The 24,392-nt window shown below is 36.4% G+C and overlaps 2 protein-coding genes across 3 annotated transcripts in view; one reads left to right on the plus strand and one right to left on the minus strand.

The window, feature by feature from the left end:
• ybx1 (Y box binding protein 1) lies at positions 1-7,905 on the plus strand. Of its 2 annotated transcripts, none has more exons than XM_051903517.1 (8): positions 1-275; positions 2,653-2,716; positions 2,938-2,971; positions 3,063-3,152; positions 3,925-4,248; positions 4,441-4,538; positions 6,526-6,784; positions 7,583-7,905. In XM_051903517.1, exons 1-7 carry the CDS (start codon positions 170-172, stop codon positions 6,752-6,754), a joined length of 945 nt encoding a protein of 314 aa, XP_051759477.1. In that variant the 5' UTR covers positions 1-169; the 3' UTR covers positions 6,755-6,784; positions 7,583-7,905. The 2 variants fall into 2 exon arrangements, with proteins under 2 accessions (XP_051759477.1, XP_051759478.1); XM_051903518.1 differs by having other exon boundaries at positions 3-275; positions 4,441-4,526.
• The window catches only part of arhgef16 (Rho guanine nucleotide exchange factor (GEF) 16), a 21,572-nt gene continuing 5,005 nt past the window's right edge, over positions 7,826-24,392 (minus strand). Inside the window, exons 4-15 of the mRNA XM_051903468.1 lie at positions 22,957-23,117; positions 22,638-22,694; positions 19,941-20,101; positions 16,419-16,571; positions 16,169-16,298; positions 15,009-15,083; positions 14,495-14,587; positions 12,967-13,121; positions 10,582-10,731; positions 8,764-8,831; positions 8,507-8,608; positions 7,826-8,202 (exon numbers count right to left, since the gene is read on the minus strand). Coding sequence (XP_051759428.1) covers positions 8,063-8,202; positions 8,507-8,608; positions 8,764-8,831; positions 10,582-10,731; positions 12,967-13,121; positions 14,495-14,587; positions 15,009-15,083; positions 16,169-16,298; positions 16,419-16,571; positions 19,941-20,101; positions 22,638-22,694; positions 22,957-23,117 — 1,445 coding nt within the window. The 3' untranslated portion in view covers positions 7,826-8,062. The remainder of the gene's footprint in view (positions 8,203-8,506; positions 8,609-8,763; positions 8,832-10,581; positions 10,732-12,966; positions 13,122-14,494; positions 14,588-15,008; positions 15,084-16,168; positions 16,299-16,418; positions 16,572-19,940; positions 20,102-22,637; positions 22,695-22,956; positions 23,118-24,392) is intronic.

The following is a 24,392-nucleotide window of genomic DNA, read 5'->3' on the forward strand; positions in this document are numbered from 1 at the left end:
CGTCCGGCATCTTTACTCAGTCCGTCCAGTTCGATCGGCAACGGGAGCGGAGAAAGGAAAGCGGAGAGCCCGAAGGCAGCAGCCCCCACCACCGCCGGCCCAGGTTACCATCTAGCACCGGGAAAACACACTAGAGAGCCACCGCCGGCTTTACCAACAAGAAAACAACATGAGCAGCGAGGCCGAAACACAGCAGCCGCCGCAGCCTGCCGCCGACGTGGAGAGCCCGTCCAGCCCGGCAGCCGCAGCTACCGCGGGGGATAAGAAGGTCATCGGTAAGCCTGTCAACAAAACCTTAGCTCCTTGGCCTACGGTATTTGTTTCTTCAAGAGAATATATTTTACTTCATGCGTCAGTGCTTCAAGGTTTACTATATATTTATATTAACCGATTTTTCGGTGTGCGTGTGGCCTCACCAGGACTGTATGGAGTCGTTATTCAGACACCAACTTATTATTGCTGTATCCCCGTGACTACATGTATAGTGTTTTTAATGGAGTTGTCAGTTTATTTCATACATATTAGGATGTATACGTTATAGTTTAAACTTGAGACGTTAAACAGTCTCAGTCAGTTTAAATGTTCGCTCGCGTGCCGCGTTCCATCACATCCGCGTGTGAATTGAAAACCGCCATGACGCGTGCTCAAGCCCGCGGCCTACTTCAACGAACACAACGAGGTTCTCATTTTTTTTTTTTTTTTTTTTTTTAGAACTACTATCGCGATAGAGCCACTATCATTATTTACTGCACCAGAAACCCCGGATACGATTATTGTATTGTGTCCATATAAATATTTGTTTACTAATAAGGTTGTCGATGTTGACTGTCCATGAAACGGATCCTTGAGCTTGGCCTTGATCGTGACATGATGACCCAGATCATTATTAACTATTCGTATTAAACACACACACTCTCCAGTTACCCGAGTCCGACTGTCGTGGTCAGTGTGAACCGCGTCGGTTTTAAACTTAATCGGCTACTTTGAGGGCTGGCTTCTTTGGTAAGCGAATGTAAGCCAGGTTAAGCGCTCGCTCTCTTTCCCTTTGTTCGTATGGAGCGTTAGACGCGTCGTGCATACGTGTCCTCGTCTCTATTAACACCATCAACGCCGTCTCCGGTAGATCCCATCATCTGACAGACGATTTATTGTATAGATTACGTTACGGTCGTATAGATAAAGGTAATCTATATCAGTCTCGCCACCCCAGATATAAAATGTCCGCCATGGTGTTTGGATGATGGACGCTTCTTTTGTCTGATCTGCTGCTACAAACCCAGAGCGCTTTGGACGTTTAACTCAAAACGCTAATCGCCTGTCAATCTAGATCTAATTATATAGATGTAACTTCTCGTAGTGCTTATCGTGTCCTGTAGTGAGGATGGAGAATCGGGACTGTTTGGCTTCGATCCGGCCACATGGCTGAGGCTAGTGTGCTAACTGCAGTTAGCATCTCAACATCATCACTTCCTACTTCAACACCACATTGGGCAAATTAATGTGCTTATTAATATACTGCAGTGTAAACGGGATCTATTGAACCAATACTAGGTCCTCTTTCACCCCGGGATCTAAGTTTTTAATGCCCATTTTAAAACTTGTTTTGTATTGTAACATTTTCGTGACAATAAGGTGCAATTTCTGATTTTTTTTTTTTTTTTAAGTTTCTTTGTAATTCCTTTTATCATCAGTGGTGATTCTTATTATTAATACAGTAACTTTTTATGGTATTAAATATTTTGGGGGGAAATGTGATTATGAAAATGTCTTAAAGCAAATCCAACAAGTTCATAACAATGGATTTTTTTTTTTTTTTTTTTTTTTTTTTGATTTTTTTTTTTATGCAAAATGTTCATTTATATGACTGATAGAGCTAGTAGGAATCTCACAAACCCTTTATCCAGTCTCATGGAACATTTTTGGCCACAGAAATTTTTTAAACCAGGGGTTTTCAATCTTTTAAATGCCACAGACCTCCAATTTGTGATGGACTCCCATCCAAACATTTAAAAGGCAGCCATTTATTTTCGTGTAAAGACAATTTATACTGTGAAAAGTGAATATAAATGTGTAAAAAAAAAAAAAAAATTGGAAACTACGTTCCTGTTATTGCATTGCATTTTTTTCTACTTAATATAGTACTGTGCTGTTAGAAGTTTGTATTATTTTAACATTTATTTTTATTAAAATAATAATAAAAAAAAAAAATCACTGACTCCCTTGCGGCCCCCCGGGGAGACCCGGACACCAGATTGAAAACCCCTGTTTTAAACGATTTGGAATGTCTTGATTTCTTTAAACTCTTGCCTGAAGCTTAATTTTCTTCATTCTGTAATTGGCCTTTAAGTCATCATAACATGAATAAGAGGTTAATAATGTGAACTCTGTGGGTCAGGGCCTTTCATGGTGATGGAGGTTCTTCTGATAAGAGCAGCTGCCTTTGCATCACAGTCTATTAAAAGCACCACAGTTGGAGGTTATAAATAGGACACAAAATGAACTCAACTCGCCAAGAGTGGCTTTTAAATGGCTTTGCTAGTTTAATGCATCTCTTTCTGTCAACAGTTATAGCTTGATTCATGAAAGTACTGTTTATGAGTAGTGTTGGATATATCTTAACAATCTGTGTGTGGTTTTCTTTTCTCTTTGAAGCAACAAAAGTCCTGGGGACAGTTAAATGGTTCAATGTAAGGAATGGCTACGGTTTCATCAACAGGTAAATAACATTCAGCCTCTAAAGACTCTCTCTAATATAATATGTGGGTCAGGGAACATCCGCAATCCTATTACAGCCTTTATGTGCTTATAAAGCTAGACCTGACTTGAACTAGTACGCAATTATTTAGTCAAATATTTAACTTGCTCTTCAACACCTCATGCTTGTTTATTCTCCATCCGTCCTCAGTTATTAACATTTGTCTCTCTGTACTTTTGCAGGAATGACACAAAGGAAGATGTCTTTGTTCACCAGGTAATTATTTGCTCTGATTGTCATCATATTGACATACTAACTTGGCTTTGAGGGACAATATGTTTTCTGATTGCTTTTGATTTGTATCCAGACCGCCATTAAGAAGAACAACCCAAGGAAATATCTTCGTAGCGTTGGGGATGGAGAGACTGTGGAGTTTGACGTCGTAGAAGGGGAGAAGGTGAGCTCAAGTTTTCAGTCTTTGTTGATTTAGAGTGTCACCAAAATTACTGAACCACACATAATGGTAAACATTAGGGTAAGGAATTAAATCAGTTCAGTTTAAAATACTATCAGATAATTTTGAATAATATTCAAAATTAATAATAATGAATTTTTTTTTTCTTCTATACATTACAAGAGTTTGAATATAGATTTTGGGTATCTTTAATGCATTTTGATCTAAAGCCTTAAATTAAAATGGGTTTCAGATTCAGAAATTTCCTGAATTTCTTTAGAATATTAATTTGAATACATGTGAACTTCTTAAGAAGCTTGTTGAAAGAATGTGGTCAGTCTAGATTGGCAGCTTTAAAGAAAGGAAGATTTTTTTTTTTTTTTGGGGGGGGGGGGGAAACAACCTTTGCTTGGTCACTACTTAATTCCAATACATCCAACATTATTTCATAGTTTGACTTTTAGTCTAAAATAATGGAAATGTTAATAAAAATGAACAATTTTTACTGAATGTATAGTATGCCATTAGGGTTACTTCCTCTAAAAGAAGTAACCCTAGCTAAAAGCTTAAAGAATTCTTTGTGAATCCAGAATAAAAAAATCTAAACTGTATGAAGGAGATATTAAGTATCACATTTCTGCCCAGACTACAGTACAGCAGCCTTTTTCAGACTGACTTACAGGAAATTCATCCATTCTGCATCCATTATCCAAACTAAATGTGTGTCTATTGAATTAGCAGACATTTGATATACATTTTGTCTTCATTATATCAGGGTGCCGAGGCAGCCAATGTTACCGGCCCGGGTGGCGTCCCTGTGCAGGGTAGCAAGTATGCGGCTGACAGGAACCGATACAGGCGGTACCCACGCAGGAGGGCCCCCCCTCGCGACTACCAGGAGAACTATCAGAGTGATGGTGAGGGAGAGGTACGGGAGAAGAGAGAAGGGGGAGAAAACGCCCCCGAGGGTGAGATGCAGCAACAGCAGCGTAGACCCACCTACCCCGGCAGACGGCGCTACCCACCATACTTTGTGCGGAGACGTTATGGCAGACGCCCTCCCTACTCCAACACACCCCAGAGAGGGGACATGACAGAGGTAGGCCGACAAAGAAAAATTACTTGATGACAAACATGACTGTTAACATGCTTAGACCGCCAAAGTTAAATTCTGCAATAATTTCTTCTCTAGCTTCTGTCTCTACACAAACATATTGAATCAGTTTTTTTTACTTTTGAATCAATATTGCTGCAAACTCTTTGACTGAGAGATGCTGTTCTTTGCCTCTAGGGTGGGGAAGTTGATGAGAGCCAAGGTGGTCCAGACCAAGGCAACAAACCAATGAGGCAGAACTACTACAGAGGCTTCCGACCAAGGTTCAGACCAAGGTTTGCATGTTGTGTTTGCAGACGTGAGGCTGCAACAATTGTGAGAAGTCAGAATTGTGAGGTATAAACTAGCATTTGTGAGTTTATATCTTGCAATTCTGAGAAAAAAGTCAGTGCAGAATTTTGACATTTTCTTGCAATTTTGAGGGGAAGAAAAAGGTAGAACTTGCAATTGCGAATTTTAATTTGTACCCTTGTAATCTTTATTCAAAATAACTTCCCCTACCACTTGCAATGACTTCTGATGACGTGTTTTCTGCCGTGATGGCTGAACAACCTGTCATTCACATGAGATCAACCAAAAACAAACCACATCGATTCGCAATTCGTAATGGACAAAAGTCCTACTCTAGTTTTTTTTTTTTTTTTTTTTTTTCCCTCTTTACTTGTTCGACAAGCAGTTTCATACGTCAAAATAGCAAAGACCCCCGTTTCATGACTTTAAATCTCCTAAATCAGGGTTCCTCAAATCCGCTCTAATCAAACACCTGAGCAAGCTGATCAAGGTCTTCAGAGTTAATGGAAAACTGCAGATATCGAGTTTGATCTGGGTTTGAGCTAATCTCTCTGTAGGGCTGGATTTGAAGAACCCTGTCCTCAATACTGTCTTTTGATTAGTTTTGCAAGTTTTTTTTTTTTTTTTTTTTTGTCTCACGAAGTATGACTGACAAAAGTATGATAACTTCATTAAAAGTAACTTCATTAGCAAAATGTAGTTGGTAAGTTTGGTCCATTTCTGTGAATGTTCAAACTGTCTGATTCAAAGAATTCATTCAAAAGGTCATCACTCATAAATGTTTGCTCACGTCTGCATGGCATTATGCATATTAAAATGTTTTAGTAATGAACAGCATTTTATGTAATTTTTCTATGTTGTTGATATACAGTATCAAGATGCACAATATACTGCCTTTTTGGTTTCTGCTTGCATTCAATGGTTTTTATTTATTTGTACTTTTTGTGAAATTCAGCTGCAAGCCCTAGTATAAATTAGTGCTGCCTTCACATACTTCACATAAGTTTCATAGTGGGAAATTGGACATGAACAACCTCAATTCATATTAACTACTGGGGAAACTCTGAGATAAGTTTGAGTTGGGCGGGCCATGAACTTTAAACATGGCGCAGGGGAGAATTACTCCTGTGACTGGTGGTCTTTTTTCCACAACAGCTTCTGTCATATGTAAATATGACATATTTGAATATTTACATTTGACTAACCATTTGAAGCATATTGTGTTTAATATGCCACAAAAAAACATGTTTTTGACCTTAATTTCTAGAATTGTTAAGCTATGTAGATAGTGCTGTGAATGTTTATATGGTTGTCAACATATGGGATGCTACATTTTATTTAAAATTAAATATCTCCAGTATATTTTGGCTTAAGAAATAGGCAAGTACAGACATGGTGTCTTCCATGATACCAATTATTTCCAACAACAAAGCACCTGAATGTGACAAGCTCGTAATCATGACTTCAGAAGTGGGAAGTAGGAAATTTCCGATAGCATGCGAAGGCAGCATCTGTAGTCAAGCATGACTAATTTCTGGGGCCGGTTGCATGGGACTAGTAAGACTAGTCTTAGCAGTTGTTTTTTTTTTTTTTGTTTTTTTTTTCTCTTCCCCTTTAAGACTGCTTAACTTTTTCAACTCCAGAGACATGAAAACGTAGATTGATCTAATTTGATAGCGAAAAGTAAAACTGATTACCCCAAACCAACTGCTAATTGGTCATACTAGTTCTTAAAACAGAGTCTTAGCATAATGGCTGTTTATGCAACTGGTCCCTTTAATGGCTAATTTTTGGCTTTATGTACCACTGAGAGCTTCTGATTGATCTTCTACTGCATCTTTCTTTTGTTGTCATTTCTCTTATTTTATCCTTTTGATTTGTTAGATCTTTCAAGTTTTGTGTGTAATTCAAAGTACATTAGATCCTCATTGTACACCAAGTTCTCAGTGTCACCATGTATCTGTCCCACAGGGGTCCCCCACGTCCCCGGCCAGTGCGGGAAGGGGAGGAGGATAAGGAGAACCAGAGTGAGAGTGGCCAGAACCAGGAACCCCGTCAGCGCCGCTACCGCCGCAACTTCAACTACCGCCGCAGACGGCCCCAGACAACCAAGCCTCAGGACGGCAAGGACAGCAAGGCAGCCGATGCATCAGCCGACAAATCAGCCGCTCCCGAAGCCGAACAGGGCGGAGCAGATTAACCGGCTTGAACATCTAGACCATCCGGCCGGGTGGGTGCTAGTGCTTCAGATGAGAAGTTACTGCATGTAAATGAACATACTTGTTTATCAAGTGTGTTGTTGACTGTAGCGCTCTTTCTTAGGGTTTCATCCTGTAGTTGTTTTCTTGTAGTCTTTGGGCAGCTTTTTTTTTTTTTTTTTAGTAAATCACATTGAAACCTGTGAAGAACATGTTCATGCCACATTTAACTCCAAAATAAAAAAAAACATACTTTTGCTTTAAGAAAATAAATCCCATTTTTTTGGAGCATTGATTTCTTTTGCATTGCCATTACTTTCATGACAATTAAGCACATTTTCACCCAGAATTTGTCATTCCTTTTGTGTAATTTTTTTTATTTTTTTATATATATATTTACACATCACTGTAATGTTTTACTGCATTTTGATGCTGATTACAAAATGTGTAATTTTACTGGACAAGTGCTTGATTGTCATGAAAATGTCATTGTTGTAAATGAACTTTTTAAAAATAGCCTTCAATTTATGCACGTTTGTGTGACTAGGATGTTTTCACGAGATTCCACTTGATCAGATTTGCATTGTTTCATTAGTGTCATAATTATATGTGGCAGTAGAATGGGTGGGGTGGGTCTGTACATAATGGATGGTGGTTCAGCTTCAGTTTGCACTTTTCATTGATGGAAGGCTAGATGATAATGCAGTGGATTTGAATTAGCAGACTGTCTGCTCTGTCCTGGCAAACACTCGTAGCAACTTCTAAAATCTGTCAATCAGTAGCTTAAGCATGCTAATCTCTTTTTGTGTTTGTGTGTTTGCCTTTTGCAGTTTTGTCAAGAAGAAACATCCAAGATCTGAGCAATAAGAAACGGATATGATCGTCTAAGCTTGCAAAAATGCATTTCGACCAGATTACCACCGATTGCCTGCAGACTCTATGCAGACCTGTTTTCTTTTCCATTATTTTTATGTGACAGCTAAAAAGTTTTGGGGAAACAGCAGATGTTTTTCTAAATCGGTCTTAAGTTTTTACACCAAATGGTTTTTAAAAGTAATTTGATATCTGGTCAGTTTGACATTTTTAAATAACTTTTTATGTATCCAAACATGAATTTTAACAAAGGCAAGCTGAAATAAAACCAGAAACAGTTCCTCTAGTACGAGTGGTGTTTGTTAACTAACAGTTCATGAGTTCTCCTGACAGTGTTCTAATTCACATTACTAGCACTTTAGACACTGTTTACAGAGACACTAATAGTTTAGGTATCAGAAGTACAGTATGTTCCGCAGGGTAGTTTGAGACTTCATTCAGACGTCAGTCTCCTTGCGTAGTCGCTCCATACGCTGTATGTTGTTCTCCATAGCAGTGCGGTTAGTGATCTGAGTGGCACAGTTAGAAGGAAACCAGCCCCTCTCGCCATCTCTCATCCGCTCTCCATGACACCAACCTACAACAACACAGCCAATCACATATTCATTTAATTGTTCTATATGTACACACAATCATTTGGTAAACTCCTATCCAAAGCAACACACAAGAAACAGCATTATGAGAGTTGCTGTGGAAACACTTGAGTCAGTTGAGTTTTGAATCATGTGAACAGCTTTGAGTAGAGACTGAGTTGTCATCTCATACTCTTCTTCTGACACGTGAAAGTGGTATTATAGAGAGGACGGTTAAATGGTGTGGTTTGATACATTTCTGAAATGGTGTATGATTGAAATGATGACAAAGAAAACCACCATGCTTACCGTCCACTTCATGTAAAACGATGACTACTTCAGCCTGCTGCAGGCTCAGCTCATCTGGTGCTTTTGGCATATAGGCTTTAGTAGCTTCATATTGAGGCAGGTCTTGAAAGCCCCAAACAAAATCAAGTGTCAGAAAAGTAATATATGTTAACATGACAAGCTTAAAAAAAAAGTGGTTTCCAAACTGAATTGATGTGTACAAAAATGAAGTTACAAGGCTGTTTTAATGACAAATTACATTCAATGATCAGACTCACCATCATTATCAATGCTGTTGCCTTGTTTGACATCACTGAGTGCTGTGACCCATCGAGCTCTGTCCAGTCTACAAAACATTTCAGAGCAATAATCCATCAAATCAATCATTTACAATATAAGTAAATATGGCAAAAACAAAATATTGAGGTTTAACTTTAAGCAGGATTATTCTAATGTTATATAAAATAGTCTTCATCAGTATAATTGCCTGGTTTATATGTTTTTGAAAAATTAATCATGCAGATAGCTTTAGACCCTTTACTAAGTGATATTACATTAGTTTTATGTTACGTTAAACCCTACAAGGCCTGCTGTGTTATATTTGAAGATTCCAAATTATCAAAATATTGAAAGCTTTGCAGAAAAACCTATTGTACACAGTTTACTACATGCTAAAAAAAAATAAACTATCAATCAGACAAGGCAAGTAAAAGGCCTTTTAATACATTTTTAAAAACATTCCCTTCAGGTTGTGGTACACGTGTCTGTAAACCAAATATGATACATCAAGCTTTTGAGGAATATTTATTTGTATATCTCTCCATCATTGCTTTATGCAAACTACAGAGCACTGATCATAAAACTAAGCATTTAAATATAATCTTAGTAAGACATTGGGAGATATATACAGTAATATTTATATGCATTTTATGTATGTAGTCTGCTATACTGTTATAAAGATCTCACTGATTTACAATACAAGCTATCAGAATTTCGTCTTATATAAATATCAGCAAAATTGCATATTTTTGCTCAGTTTCAGCCACTGCTTTTTTTCCCCCTCAAATATGACATCTATATTCTTCTATTCCACACTATGAGCAATAAAAGTCTGATGTATCACATTAAAAACACATATGCAGACATATTTTTTTACATTTTGTTAAAGGTTCAACAACTCTTCCTTTTAAAAAAAATTAATTTTAATTTCATATTTCAGGCTTCACAGGGTTAAGTATGTTCATGTTTAAGCAACATTTCACATATGGCTTTCCAATCGAAATGATTTTAACATTTATTGTGCTACTCTGTTTACATCCAAGTGAATGGTAACTATATTCTCCTGAAGAAAATCAAGGGTTAATATTATGTATGCTATAAATGCTGTTGATGCTTGTGGTGAACCCAAACATTCCTTTAAATCTTATGTGGAAAAGAATAGCTCCACCTGCTGACAGTAGCTATGTTTCAATCCAAAATTGCAAAATTAACTTGTCCGCAAAACCAGAATATTGCATAAAACATTTGTGAATAAAGCACTGTTTCCACCCCCATGTGTCCAAGAGAACAAAGTCATGACTTACTTGGAAATTAGCGCAACATATCTAATAAAAATGAAAGTTGCTGCAATCGAAGAAGCCATTTTTTTTCATACATCATAACTTGCGCCTCAGAGCTTGCAAAAGAAAGGCAACAAACGCTGCTATGTTATCTTGCATTTGGAAAAGAATACCTGGTGTCTGGGAGCGCAATATTTTTTTAAACCATTCTAGGAAGTAATTATACCCAACCATTTTGATGATCAACTGCCACAGGCATTTCAGAATGACTAAACCAACATTTGAGATGCTGAAATTGGTCCACTGTTAAGTCAAGCGATCCAATCACATCCTCTGACGAGGCATAAAGTGATTTATTTGGTAAATCTGTTTCCATCATAGTTTATGTGTGTTTTCTTATCAAATAAAAAAGTATGCGACTCAGTTGAGCGCATTTCTAGAATTTATGCGCATCTTTGTGTTTCCAGCGTTTTTTATGTGATAAGTCAAATTTTGCATAAAAATAGGTGGATGGAAACATAGCTATTGATAACTTACTTGCTTTCTGCAACAAGTATCATCTGTTCACAACGGCCTTCGCTGTTGGGATTCATGTGCAGCTTCAGATTGAGTTTGGAGTCTGTAATTTCCTCTTCCATCTCCACCTTCTCCACAGTGGCATAGTCCAACACAACATAACTCTCCTCACTAGATAAAAAGGCAGTATTAGTGACATACCAGTACCATCTAACCCTTACAGCCCTTAATATCACTGCTAACACATAATGACAAAGCAAAGCTTAAAGGGTTAGTTCACCCAAAAATGAAAATTCTGTCATTTACTCACCCTTATTGTTGGTCCAAACCCATAGCACTTTGCTTAATCTTCTAAACATAAATTAAGATCATTTTAAATGAAATCTGAGAGGTTTCTGTCCCTCCACTGAAATTCCAGGTAACCAGAACTTTGAAGATCCAAAATGGTCATAAAGGCAATGTAAAATGAATCCATATGAATTGAATGGATTAATCAAAGTCTTATGAAGAGATGTATGATAGCTTTCTACGATGAACAGATTTAATTTAGGCTTTTAATTACATATAAACAAACACACATACATATAGCACATCACATAAGGTAAAACGAAAGCTTGTGCGCGCATCAAGAGCAAACCTCATTGGTTCTCGAGCATCATGCATGCACGTTTGAGTTTGAGCCGTGTTTATCATATGTGATGCAATATTTATGTGGGTCGATCATTGTTTACATATAAATAAAAGCCTAAATTAAATCTGCTCATCATATAAACAGTGTCACTGCACATTTTTTTAAGTAAATTTTTAAGGCTTTTTAAGACCTTAAGAAATAAAAATTAATACTGTACATTAGAGGTGTGCAATATAGACAAAAATGCAAACCTCAATATTTTCAAAGATTTTGTTGATAACAATAAGATATTTTGCTAAGTGTGTTTTTGTGCTGATACCATGGCTAGTTTAGGCTTGTTGTGGACAGCTGACTCACAAAGACATTCATATTATTCATATTCTGTGCGGTGGTCAGTTCACAAAAGTGGCAGCAATTCACTTTTTTATTAAGGGGCAATATTTGCTACCTTAAATTGATTTCCAGGGGCATTTTTACCTATATAAGCCCATTTTTTTTTTCTAAAGCAAGTGACTGTCTTCATTTAATTAATGATTTAATGACCCATTCAATAGATTCGTTCAAAACACGGATTCATTCAGTAACGAATCACCACTGTGTAGCTCCGAGACTCTGTTCTGCTGTGGTCTCATTTTGAAATTTTCTTTGGCGAAATAAAAGAAAACAAACAATATTGACAATATTGTGTCTAAAATGTAACTCACAATGTTTAAGACTTTTTATGACCTTAAAATTTTAAAAACCAAATTTAAGACTTTTTAAGGATCCACGGGAACCCTGATAAATTCATTGTATCTCTTCACAAGACACATGGATTCGTTTTAAGACTCCTTATGACCTTTTAGGATCTTCAAATTGTTGGTTGCTTGGATGGACAGAAACCCTCTCAAATGTTATTAATAGTATATTAATTGGTATTTTGAAGATGAACCAAAGTCCTATGGGTTTGGAATGACATGAGGGTGAATAAATGAAGACAATTTTAATTTTAAGGTGAACTAACCCTTTAAATGCAAGTTACTCCCCATTAACTGAATGTGGCAAGGATCAAGATGTTGGCTATGTTGTGTCTACATTTGTCAAATACTGATAGATAATATATGTTCACATTTTGAAATTATTATTTGTTATTTATTAAAAACAGGCTTTCATCTAATGCAGTAAAATCCAAATATATAGTTCACAGACAGGACAATGAGGATTCTGCACATATTCCGTATTTTTCTCAGCAGGATGTGAGAAGTTTGCAGAATGTACTAAATTATGTTGAAATGGTGTCAAACTGAGCTGAAAATATTAGCAAATTATCCAAAATATTTATTATACCAACATGGAAGAGGCCATGTAGAACTGTCAATAACATTTGAATTCTGCATGCCCAGATTTCAGTACAGGATTGGTTATGCAAGAAATAATCAATGATACACTTCTTTTGAATTATTTAATGCACATTAGTGCACATTTACTGCACAATGTAAAGCAATTATTGCATTAAAGTTGAATAATTCAGCAGTCCTGTGTCAATTAACCACATTTAAATTCTGTTTATGTCAATGTTATGAACAACGTCCTAAGTCGCCGTAACTGCTTCAGAAACAGCGTGGTGAAATTATTATTATATATATATATATATATATATATATATATATATATACACACCTTTGGTGTTTGTCATCTAATCAGAATCAAGAACTCAACAGTGCTGTGGTTTGACTGAGTGGACACTGAATGAAGTTGTACTTTGGTAAGAGACTGTACAGCATCACTGTTCTGACCTCTTTTTCTTTGTGACGATGAGCACATCATTGAAGAGGAACAGGTAGTAGCTCTTGTAGCTGAAAGCCTTCCGGAAAATGCTGAGATCATCGGTGTATGCAGACAGCTCACCACTCTTTTTTAGCCAGCGAGATGAAGACACTAATGGGAAAGGCTAAAAACATACATAAAGTGTAAGAAACACTACAGAATTATTAAAACAGCATGTCAAAGGATTTAAATACAAAGTTTAAGTTGAGAAATAATCCTTTTGTTCTTAAAACACATCCCTGCTCTTATGATTGTCTTTGCACTCATCAAAATAAGTTTCTCTGCTTCTGAAATGACTTTCCTTTTCAGCTGATCTCACTCTTATTTTTCAACCCTTTACCTCCAAAAACCTGGGTTGTAATACTCACTTTTTATGATACAATCAATTCTAGATGCATAAAGTCAAGTTGTTGTTGTTTTTTTTTTTCATGTTAAATTTATTCAGTCAGAAATAAGTCAAAGAGGTTGCAAAGGACCAGGTTTTACTTTTTAAATATTTGAAACAATTGAGTGCTGTAGAGTTTTTGTAGGTCAAAACTTGGAAAAAAGGGCACTTTATTACTTCCGGTTCCATTGGCCTTAAGTCAATGTTTTTTTTTTTTTTTACTTTTTTTTGGTTAAATGCTGTGGTGAACACAAGCTCAAGATCTATTCACATTTTATTCTACTATATAAAATACATCAGTAATAACCTATTGTAATATTTAAAAGCTTTTACTTGTCTTGTAAAAGGCGGTTGCTAAAAAGTGGTTAAATGGGACTACAGAGGTTGTCGGGGATATTAAACATCATCGGCTGTCATCTACTCACTAGTCTGCTTTCACAGCCTTGTTGTTTATAATTCCACTCTTGCAAACTATTCTAACTTGAACTTTCAGGGAAAATGTCACATGACTATCTGAGCTGTATGATGTTTTTGACACATTGCAGTACATAGTACAGAAAAGTATTTCATGAATTATGAAAACTTTTTTCTATTTATCAGCAAATAACTTAGCACTACTTAAGAGTTCATTGTAAAGTTCAGACTCTAAGCTTTCAAAGGACACCCATTTTGTGTTGATCAAGGTGGTAGTTTTGAAAAGTACACTTCAGGTTTAAGGGGTTAAGCAAAGAATGGAAGAGTTGTCAGAAGTGATGGCATGCATGTAGTTTGTTTATAGCCTACATTGAGCTTTTGACTTCTGCCGATTATATTTACGTTTCAAAATTCAAAAAAGTTGTGTTTATTTGTGAAGATTATCAAAATGAAGAAGATGTGTAAGAATCATAAGCTTTTGTTAGACACAGACCTTAATTTCTGCAATAATCAAAAAGCCAATGGAAAAATGATGTTGTGTTTTTGTCAAGGGTGATGCCAACTTCCGGGTTGGCCTACAAAAATACGTCATTACTGCAGCACTCTATATCTAAAAACTAGGTCTCATCTGGGTCAGAAAAGTGAATTGCTTTCTGTAAATGTGAAGTTCTTTATCAGCCACCTGCACAAACATGTACCTTGATTTTGCCAAACTCCATCTGTTTCTGGATGGTGTACATCTGCTCCGTCCGTTCCATCCTCCGTGCTCTATCATTACAATTCTTCACCAACTGACAGGAGTAAAGAGAGAAAAAGATTGAGAAAGGCCTAAGTTAACTGTGAAAAACTGCTTTAGTACAGTACAGAGTTTGTGCTACTAAAACATTTCTGAGAAGCACTTAAGAGCACGGTCATATTTTAGGCAAATGGAAGTGCAACAGTGACTGCCAACATTATATAAGTAATATAATAAGCAAGCTGTAAACACACTTGTGTAACTTGTGACTTCTACAATAGCATACATCATTTGTTAACTACGGAGATTTTGTTGAAATACAAGTGTTTTGTGCAACAAAAAGTTTCGGTTATTTATCTTGTGGACATGACTTTAAACCAGCCTACTTTTACTCTTGTCAGGTAGCCATCCAAACACCTAGTACATTTTAAAAAGGTATAGTTTTTGTCTTTGCTGGATAGAGAGTAGGACCATACCTTACTGATAGCTTTTAAAGCCCAACGGGCAGCAAAGTATTCAGCTTTCTCTTTTGGGGTTTTCTGACAGATGGTCTGTGTAGATATGGAAAAACAAACATAATATCACATAAATGCAACACAAGTTCTGAGGGTCTTCAGGCTCACTTGAAAATTACAAGTAGGTTTGTTGCAGTCAGTGTGTTATACTGCTTTCTGATCATCTGCTTTCAAGATGAGTGCACATGAACACCACCAGCATATTACAGGCTTTTCCGACAAAATCGTTCTCTGTGGCAGCATGTGAATGATAAAATGCATTTCATAAAACCATGTGCATGTAAATTAAGTTTGGAATAATTAAGATAAAATTGTTTTTTTAATTACTCACCAAGGCTACATTTATTTGACCAAACAGAGAGTAAAAACATACTTTAAAAAAAAAAAAAAAAAAAAAAGCATTTTTCTTCTATTTTAATATGTTTTAAAATGTAATCATTCTATTCATCTATTATCAATTATTATTGGTGATAAATTATTAAAAATGGTTCTTATTATTTTCTCAATGTTGAAAACTTTTTGCTGCTTAATACTTTTGGGGAAACCGCAATTTTTTTCCAGAATTTTTTCCAGAAAGCTTTTGATTGGTAGTGCATCACATTCCCTAAAATATTAAGCAACTGTTGATGAACATTAATAATAATAAATAAATATTAGAATGGTTTTTGAAGGATCATGTGACACTGAAGACTATTTTCAGGCTGCTGAAAATTCAGCTTTGCATTTTAAAATATATTTAAATGGAAAACAGTTATTTTAAATTGAAACAAATATTCATAACATTACTGTTCTTACTGTATTTTTAATTAAATAAATACAGCCATGGTGAGCATAAAATACTTCTTTCAAAAACATTTAAAAAAAATCATATTTATAACTTTTGACCAGTAGTGTATTCCATGATAATTCTAACTGAAATAATGCAATCTAATTGCACTTTAGTTTGTTACCTAGCCATTAAAAATGTATTACATTTATTTATTCCAATTTCCAAACTTATAAGTTTTCAGTATAAGAGAAAGTAGGAAGTAGAAAGGCAGAACTCTAGGGACAGGTCTAGAACCTCATGCCTTAGATGCTTAATATAAAGCTGTTGGTAACAGGAGGAATGGGTCTCTTACGTCCAAAAGAAGAGGCAGACGGGTAACTCTCTGCATGGGTAAGATGAGGAAGGAGATCATGGGCAAACCTCCACACTCCTCACTGCCTTCAATCTGCTTCAAAGTCTCTCGAAATGCATTGTTGCTTGACCTAAAACAAAAATACATTACATGCCACTATAAGTTCCTATTAAACACTATTTTCCAATCAATACTGCTTTATTAGCATCTGTCCTTTATTTTATATTTTACTGTATGTATTGGCGCTTACAACAGTTTCTGGAGCGTTCTCTGCTGGAAAGTCTCGTTGGAGCAGTACACAATGTACGGCTCAAAGTGGTGAGTCGCATGATTCTGTACTATATCACTGATGTCCTGAATCACAGGGTATTTTTGGTGACGCTTTTCCAGATCTTCAAAAAACCTGAGAAACATTAGATATGGTGTAGAGTATTTACGTGGGTCATTCTATGCCAAATGTTCCAAACCATGTCTAAATAATACCACATTTATAAATAAAAGTAAACAGTTAAATATTTCTATTTGTAAACAAATAAATATTTCCTAATTCTGTTAGGCAAAAAAAGATAGCCTACTAGTATGTAAACCTGTTTTGGAGGCATAACGTCACCCTAACTCGAACCAGACCACCAGGGGGCGCAAAAGCATCATGTAACTCTCTGCTGCACACATCCTCTGTGTGTCTTGTTGCCAGGGAAAACTTCTAGTATAGACTTTATTCACATCAGCGCCATGACAGGTATTAATGGAGGCTGTGAGAGATAGACTTGCCATGTTTTCAGTGGTATCCGCTGTTAAAAGGTGTGTAAAGCTCATAGATCACTAATAATTTTCCACAGCTCATGCTGTCTGGAGTTTTTTTTTTTTGTCTACTGAAATTTCCTGGAAAGATACTTTTGCAGCGTTTCGTCAGCAGAACAATCCAAAAACACATTAAATATTAGTACAACCCACTGAAGATATTTATGTCTAAAGATGGCGCTGTAAAGTGAATAAGGTCAATGATTGTAAAAACATCAACATTCAGGTCATGGTGCAACGTGTCTTCTTTACTGATTTTTTATAAAGTAAACGTAAGAATACATTTACATTTTTAGATAGTGAACACTTGCTGGACTGAAGCAAGGTTTACTTGGTTATCCTTTTTTTATTATTATTATTATTATTTTTTATTTAGGAAAATCATGTTAAAATGAATTAAATATGATACATCAGACTTTTGAGGATTTCTACTCCTTATCATTGTATTGCATTGTATGTTTTGCCCCCAGAATGAAAACTACAGAGCATTGATAATAAAACTAAGCATTTAAATCATATTACTAATACATTATTGGGAGATTTACCCCCGGTTTCACAGGCAATGCTTAAGCCTAGTCCCAGACTAAAATGATGTATGTTTGAGCCGTTTTAATTGAAAGCAACTAAGGCCTACTCCTGGCTTAATCTAATCCCTGGCTGTGAAACCAGGCCATAGAGTGACAACTGATACTTATATGCATTGCTGTACTGTTCGAAAGATCTCATTGATTTACATAAACTATCAGAATTTCATCTTCATTTTCATATAAGTAACAGCAACTGCACCAACTGCATATTTGCTCAGTTTGAGGTGTTTTGTTTTCTGAGTAAATTTTGTCTAAAGGTTAAATAACTATTCAAATTATATAAAAAACACCCCAAACTGAGCAAATATGCAGTTTGGTGCAGTTGCTGTTATTTATATGACCAAAAAGTAAGATGAAATTCTGAATGTGTGTGTGTGTGTCTGTGTGTGTGTGTGTGTGTGTGTGTGTGTGTGCACATTACAGGGTTAAAGGCATGTACTGTATCTACTTTCTAATCTAATTACTAGGGTGTCACACAAGACCCACACTAACTTGATTGTTTGGGAAGATTTCTAACAGACAAGCTTAACCGCTGGTTAACCTTAACATAGCTTCATTTCACATCAGTTACTTTCCTCTATTTTCAGTATGGCAAATACCATTTAGGTAATTCAAAGTTTAATTTTACCCCCAAACTATATGCGAGATACGCGTATCAAACAGAACATCTCGAGTCCGTTCTTTCTAAGCCCTGATGGCAACTCCCTGACTGGAAGAAATCACTCCCACAAACAAGCTAATTTAGTGTGCTTGTTTCATAAACAGCACCAAACTGCATGACACAACACGTTTTGAAAGCTTTAGTATATATTAGAACCACTTTACTTCAGCCTATAGAGCCACACCATTCAGTGTTCACAGCAGAACACATATACAGTTTCTGGGAAACAGGTATGAAGTTTCATTGTAAATTGTGTGTAAGACCCTGTTTTGAGAAACATGAATCCAGGCAGCAGCAAGCTGCTTAACCAGTTCAACCAGCATGTTTGAACACGTCCAGCAGTGCATATACTGCACTCATGACTGCTGGAAACCAATGCATGATCCTGCATCCAGTTTTTGTAATAACCTGTATTAGATTTGGCTCATAAAGGTGCTGAACCAGTAATTCCACTATTATTGATACACTATCGTTTTGTATCTAAAGCTATTATCCTCAAAGATATGGATGAAAACCAAATGACTTTAAGTATTGAGTAAATAAAATGGAATTATTGGCCACATGGCTGACTTTCACTTTGTTAGATAACTTATGATTGGACTTGAACTGCAAGAACAATAGCCTGACTATCACTGATGAAAATGATGTTCAAATCAAATCAAATTTAAAGGGTTAGTTCACCCAAAAATAAAAATTAAGTCATTAATTACTCACCCTCATGTCGTTCCACATCCGTAAGACCTTTGTTCATCTTCGGAACACAAATTAAGATATTTTTGATAAAATCCAATGGCTTAGTGAGGCCTGCATAGTCAGCAAGATCATTTTCTTTTTCAATGCCCAGAAAGGTACTACATCTAATCACATATCTAGTGATGGGTGATTTCAAAACATTGCTTCATAAAGCTTCGAAGCTTTACGAATCTTTTGTTTCGAATCAGTGGTTCGGAGCGCGTATCAAACTGCCAAAGTCACGTGAACTATTAAAATTTCAAAACAATTATGATGTAATGAAGCCTCGTTTACTGAAATCACGTGATTTTGGCGCTCTGAACCACTGATTCGAAACAAAAGATTTGTAAAGCTTCGAAGCTTCATGAAACAGTGTTCTGAAATCGCCCATCACTAGATATTGTTGAATAAAGTCATTATTTTGTTTTGTTTTTTTGCGCACAAAAAGTATTCTCGTCGCTTTATAACATTAGGGTTGAACCACTGTAACTTACATGAACTGTTTTAAATATGTTTTTAGTACCTTCCTGCGCATTAAAAAAGGTAATGATTTTGCTGGCAATGCAGGCCTTACTGCGCCATCAGATTTTATCAAAAATATCCTAATTTGTGTTCCGAAGATGAACGAAGGTCTTACGGGTGTGGAACGACATGAGGGTGAGTAATAAATGACGTAATTTTCATTTTTGGGTGAACTAACCCTTTAAGAAACCAAATCACACCATGATATAAATCTCTCAACATGCATATTCTAAAAACTTTACTACTTTATACAATCAGTTGTTTATCTATCATGCTTCGCATTAAGACACCATGCTGCAAGAGAATGACCTGCACTTGAAGAAATAATATTAACTCCTTAAAATACATTTTCTAGATTTCACTTTTCAACAGTCATCGTAACGTGATCCATATTAGAATTTAGAACATAAGAGGATCTTTGTACCATTGGATCCATATTAAAATTTAGAAGGTAAGAGAACGTTCATACCGTTTGCTGACTTCCTGGATGACAGATATGTTGGAGAACAGGTGATGGTGTTCCGTTGTTGTCATGGTCTTTTTCAAATCTGCACTGTCCTTAAAATGACGCACCAGGATGCTTAAACTGTGCTGGTAGGAAAATTCTGATGTGATGATTTCAAAGATGGCCTGCACAAATACAGAGATACAATATTACTTGTTTATTACACAGTTATTAAAAATTCTGAATAGGTTTTATTACCTATGCTGATTTTTTTTTCCCTCAAATGCCAGAAACAAGATGCCAGAAACCAATACACTGATATAATGTAGAAATATCAAGAACTTTTCTAGTCTTCAAAGAACCATAACAACTCATTAACTCTAAGAAGTTAAGAAACATTCATAATAAAAAGAGGATTCTATGCGTATAGTATGTGGTTCAGTGGTAGGTTCAATTCTCGGCCAATGCAAAAGTGACTTACGAGCAGTCATGGCCTTAATGGTTAGAGAGTCAGACTTGTAACCTGAAGGTTGCAGGTTCGATTCTCAATACTGCAAGGAAAATGTAGGGAGGGGAGTGAATGAACAGCGCTCTCTTACACCCTCAATGCCCATAACTGAGTTGCCCTTGAGCATCGTACCTAACCCTGGGTGCTGCAGTAATGGCTGCCCCCGGTTTGTAGTGTGTGTTCACTACTCACTGCTCCTTATGTGTGTGTACTAACTTGGATGGGTTAAATGCAGAGGAAAAATTACGAGGATGGGTTACCATACTTGGGCTTCACGTCACGTAAGAAAAACAGAACGGCAAAAGAGTAATATGTTTGAATTCATAGTATTCGAAAAACAGTAGGCAAAAAGTACCTGGATGACCTACTACTTCCGTCGAGATTCTGGAGTGCGCATTGAATGAACACATCCAATGACCATCCAATGAAGCCACAGGAGAGGAATGACTGGCTTCACTGTAAATGGCAGTGAAGCGACACAACTGATGCTGGTAGGTCAAATGACAGCGACAACATGGCGGATGTAGTATGTCCAAATTTCATTCATACTACCCATATTCACTTTTTTAATGGTTTCAAACCAAATGTAGTACCAACTAGGCAGTATGTGATTTCAGATTCAGCAACTGATCTTGAAGAAACTTTAATGTGACATCAAGAACCATACACAGATGATTTTGAAAACCTCCAGTGAATTCCAAATATCTCTTTCAAAGGCAGAAATGAAGAAAACATTCCCCAGTTGTCTATGGTTGCCACAGATTTAAGAATTGTGCACATAAAGTTAGTTATTTAAACACTTAATATTTGGCACGTAACCTGTTCCACCCCAGCTGTGCCGTGGACTTGAATGCACCTCAGATCATGTGGTCTAAGGAGAAGTGTGCTTTTCTAAGTGTCAGATTTATGATCTCCACCCACTGGACAACAAAATCACACAGACTTACATTGAAGGAAGACCCGAACCACATTTTGAGACAATATCATATACAGTATATCTATACTGTATCTATGAGAACTATAAGAGTTCTGGCATGTTTCTTTTATTCTCCTGAAAAGACTTCTTTAAAAGAACAAACGTGCCCTAAAAGCTTTAGGAATGAATGGCTTTTCCATGAAAATCCACAATACAGCCTCATTTAAGGCAGCAGGTGGAACAAATGAGCAGGTAAAGAGTCAGATGTCTGGGTGTGTCTGTGTGGAGTGTACAAAGTGAACTTTAGTATTGACACAGCCGAGTGAGTACACTCATATTCTACAGCCATCTGGCTAAGAATACATGAAATTACTTTATTTACAAGTTCCCAAAATATATTTGGATACATCTTATTAGATTGGCATTTCTCAATCATGTTTCCTGAGGACTCCAAACAGAGTATCTTTTGGATTTTACACACCAGAACCAACGATTAGCTCATTAGTATAGCGCTCCATTAACTGAACTGGGTGTGTCAAATGGAAACATCTAAATTGTTATACATCCAACTTTGCAAAAACATATCCAGTCTCCCAAAATTATGTGGAAAAATAAGTTATGGTCTGATAAGATAAAGATTGAACTTTTTGGCTAAGATTGTAAAAGGTATGTTTGGTGCAAAAACATCACAGCACATCAGCAAAACAACACCATATCCACGGTGAAGCATGGTGCTGGCAGCATAATGCTTTGGGGCTGCTTTTCTTCAGCTGGTGGAGGGAACCATATGAATAGTATCAGTCAATTTTGGCATCTGCTAGAAAGCTGAAAATGGAGAGAACTTTCACCTCTCAACATGACAATGATCCAAAACACACATCTAAATCAACAAAAGAATGGCTACAGTAAAGAAAGATTAATGTTTTGGAATGGCCCAGCCAGAGACCAGTCCAGAATCCAGTAGAAAATCTCTGGGGTGACCTGAACAGGGCCGTGTACAGAAGATGCACTTTATCAGATCTGGAACGTTGTTGCAAAGAAGAGTGAGAAAATATTCCCAAGTCAAGAAGAGCCAAGCTGATAGACTCCTAAGGGATAGACTCAAAGGATGCTTCAACTAAGGGTGTGCACACTTATGCAGTAAGTTATTCCAAGTTTATCCATTTTTTCCCCCCTGAAATTTGCCACTTTGGTTTTCAGTGGCATTGCATAGGTTGTCATTTTTACATTAAAGGTGCAAAAGTTCTGATTTATATTTGTTTAATTTTTACATCACAAAAAACGTGCTAAGACTCACTTCCTGTCTTTTGCGTTCTTCAGGAGAGATGATGTCCAAAATGCCCAAATCCTTCACCTAAGTTTGAAAGAAGACAATAAAAGTCCTTATTAGGAATCAGCAACTCTTATACAAATATAAGCCTAATTATTTTGAATTAACAGGATGTAAATGTAAAAAATGCATTTAAGTTGAAACAATTCATAAGATTGGTTAAGTCTCCAAATGTTGCTATACTGGCAGTATTCTATAGCCATGACATTTTTTCCCCTTCACGGAAGTTTTAACCACAGCTTGATCTAAAGCGAGTGACCCTTTAATAACATTTGACCCTCATCACCTGTTGTAGTTGACTCCATGTCATATACGCTGCCCTGTAGTTCTTCACCACAATGCCCTGATCCTCCTCTGGAGGCCCGGTCAGTGTGAACTCATCATCCTCTGTGCTCAGGTTGTTGGCGTTCAGACCTCGCTCCCTTATCTCCTGGTAAAACCGCGGCTCTAGAAGATGATGATGATCAACTTACAACTTGCTGTAGTTCAGATCTCAGCCTCTCCCTTTTTTTTTTTTTTTGACAAGCAATAGTAAATTCAAGCCTACAGTACTGGAAAAATTGCACTGTCAAAATATCTTGATATCCATTTTTGGTTTTTTTATGCATCACAAAAATTACAGTTTTACCATCACTAGGACACATTTCTCAATGCTTGGGTCACTTTTTCAAAACTGTGAGCACAACATCAGTCTATGTGGGCTAAACTATGGATTATTTATCATTGCTTTGGCATAAAATGCATTCATTGACTACATCTTTCAAATTACATTATATTACTGAATTCACATTTCTCACATAGATACAACCACCGCCAAAACTCTATATACCTACAGGCCAATTTGCATGTTTACATACTCTTTTCAAAACTTAAGTTCAAAACCTAACATATACAAAACTGAATAAGACAGAAATTTGCTACATTTCTACAGTAATAACATATTGAAATTTATTCTGAATCTAAAAAATTAAATAATCAAAACAATTAGATGTAGGTGAGCACCTATACACAGATGTAAGACTTTCAATTTCATTACCATCTATAAAAACTTAAAATTTTGTACTGTAATGTAAACATGGACTATGTAACATATACAGCAGTGAATTCTAAATAGCAGAGTGTCATTCTTGTTTAGTAAAGAAACTTTACAAAAGAAAACATTGTATAATGCTACCTGTTGTTAGTGTTTTCTAGGTCATTGTTTTAGGCTGGTTGACAAACTTAGTCAGTGTTATGGAAAAATGAGTTGATTTGAGACATGTATGAAGTGTTTTGGTAGTTTACGTGCATTCTGTAGTGACCCAAGTATTGAGAAATGTGTCCTAAAAAACAAACAAACAAACAAACAAAAAAACTACTCAATGCAGTTTTGGCCATTAACAGTTGTACAACAATCCCTGAGGTAATTTAACATGCCATCCCATTTTATTTTTATGTTTTCAAACCAAAATCTCATTTCTTGGAATTCAAACTGCATGTATAGTTCTCTGAGGTACTACAGTAACACAAAATGAAGTAGAAAAGGAAGGTTCATCCAGGCAAATTAGAATGTTGGTATGAAAACTTTATCACCTTAGCTAGCTTGCATATCACAGTGGTTCTCCTGGGGACCCACTACTGCACATTTTGTATGTCTCCCTTATCTGACACACTCAGTTCAATTCATAGAGCTCTTTCCTAACAAACTGATGATCTGAATCGGGTATGTTAAAGACGACATCC

This window comes from Ctenopharyngodon idella, chromosome 8 (assembly GCF_019924925.1).
Source record: "Ctenopharyngodon idella isolate HZGC_01 chromosome 8, HZGC01, whole genome shotgun sequence".
NCBI lineage: Eukaryota > Metazoa > Chordata > Actinopteri > Cypriniformes > Xenocyprididae > Ctenopharyngodon > Ctenopharyngodon idella.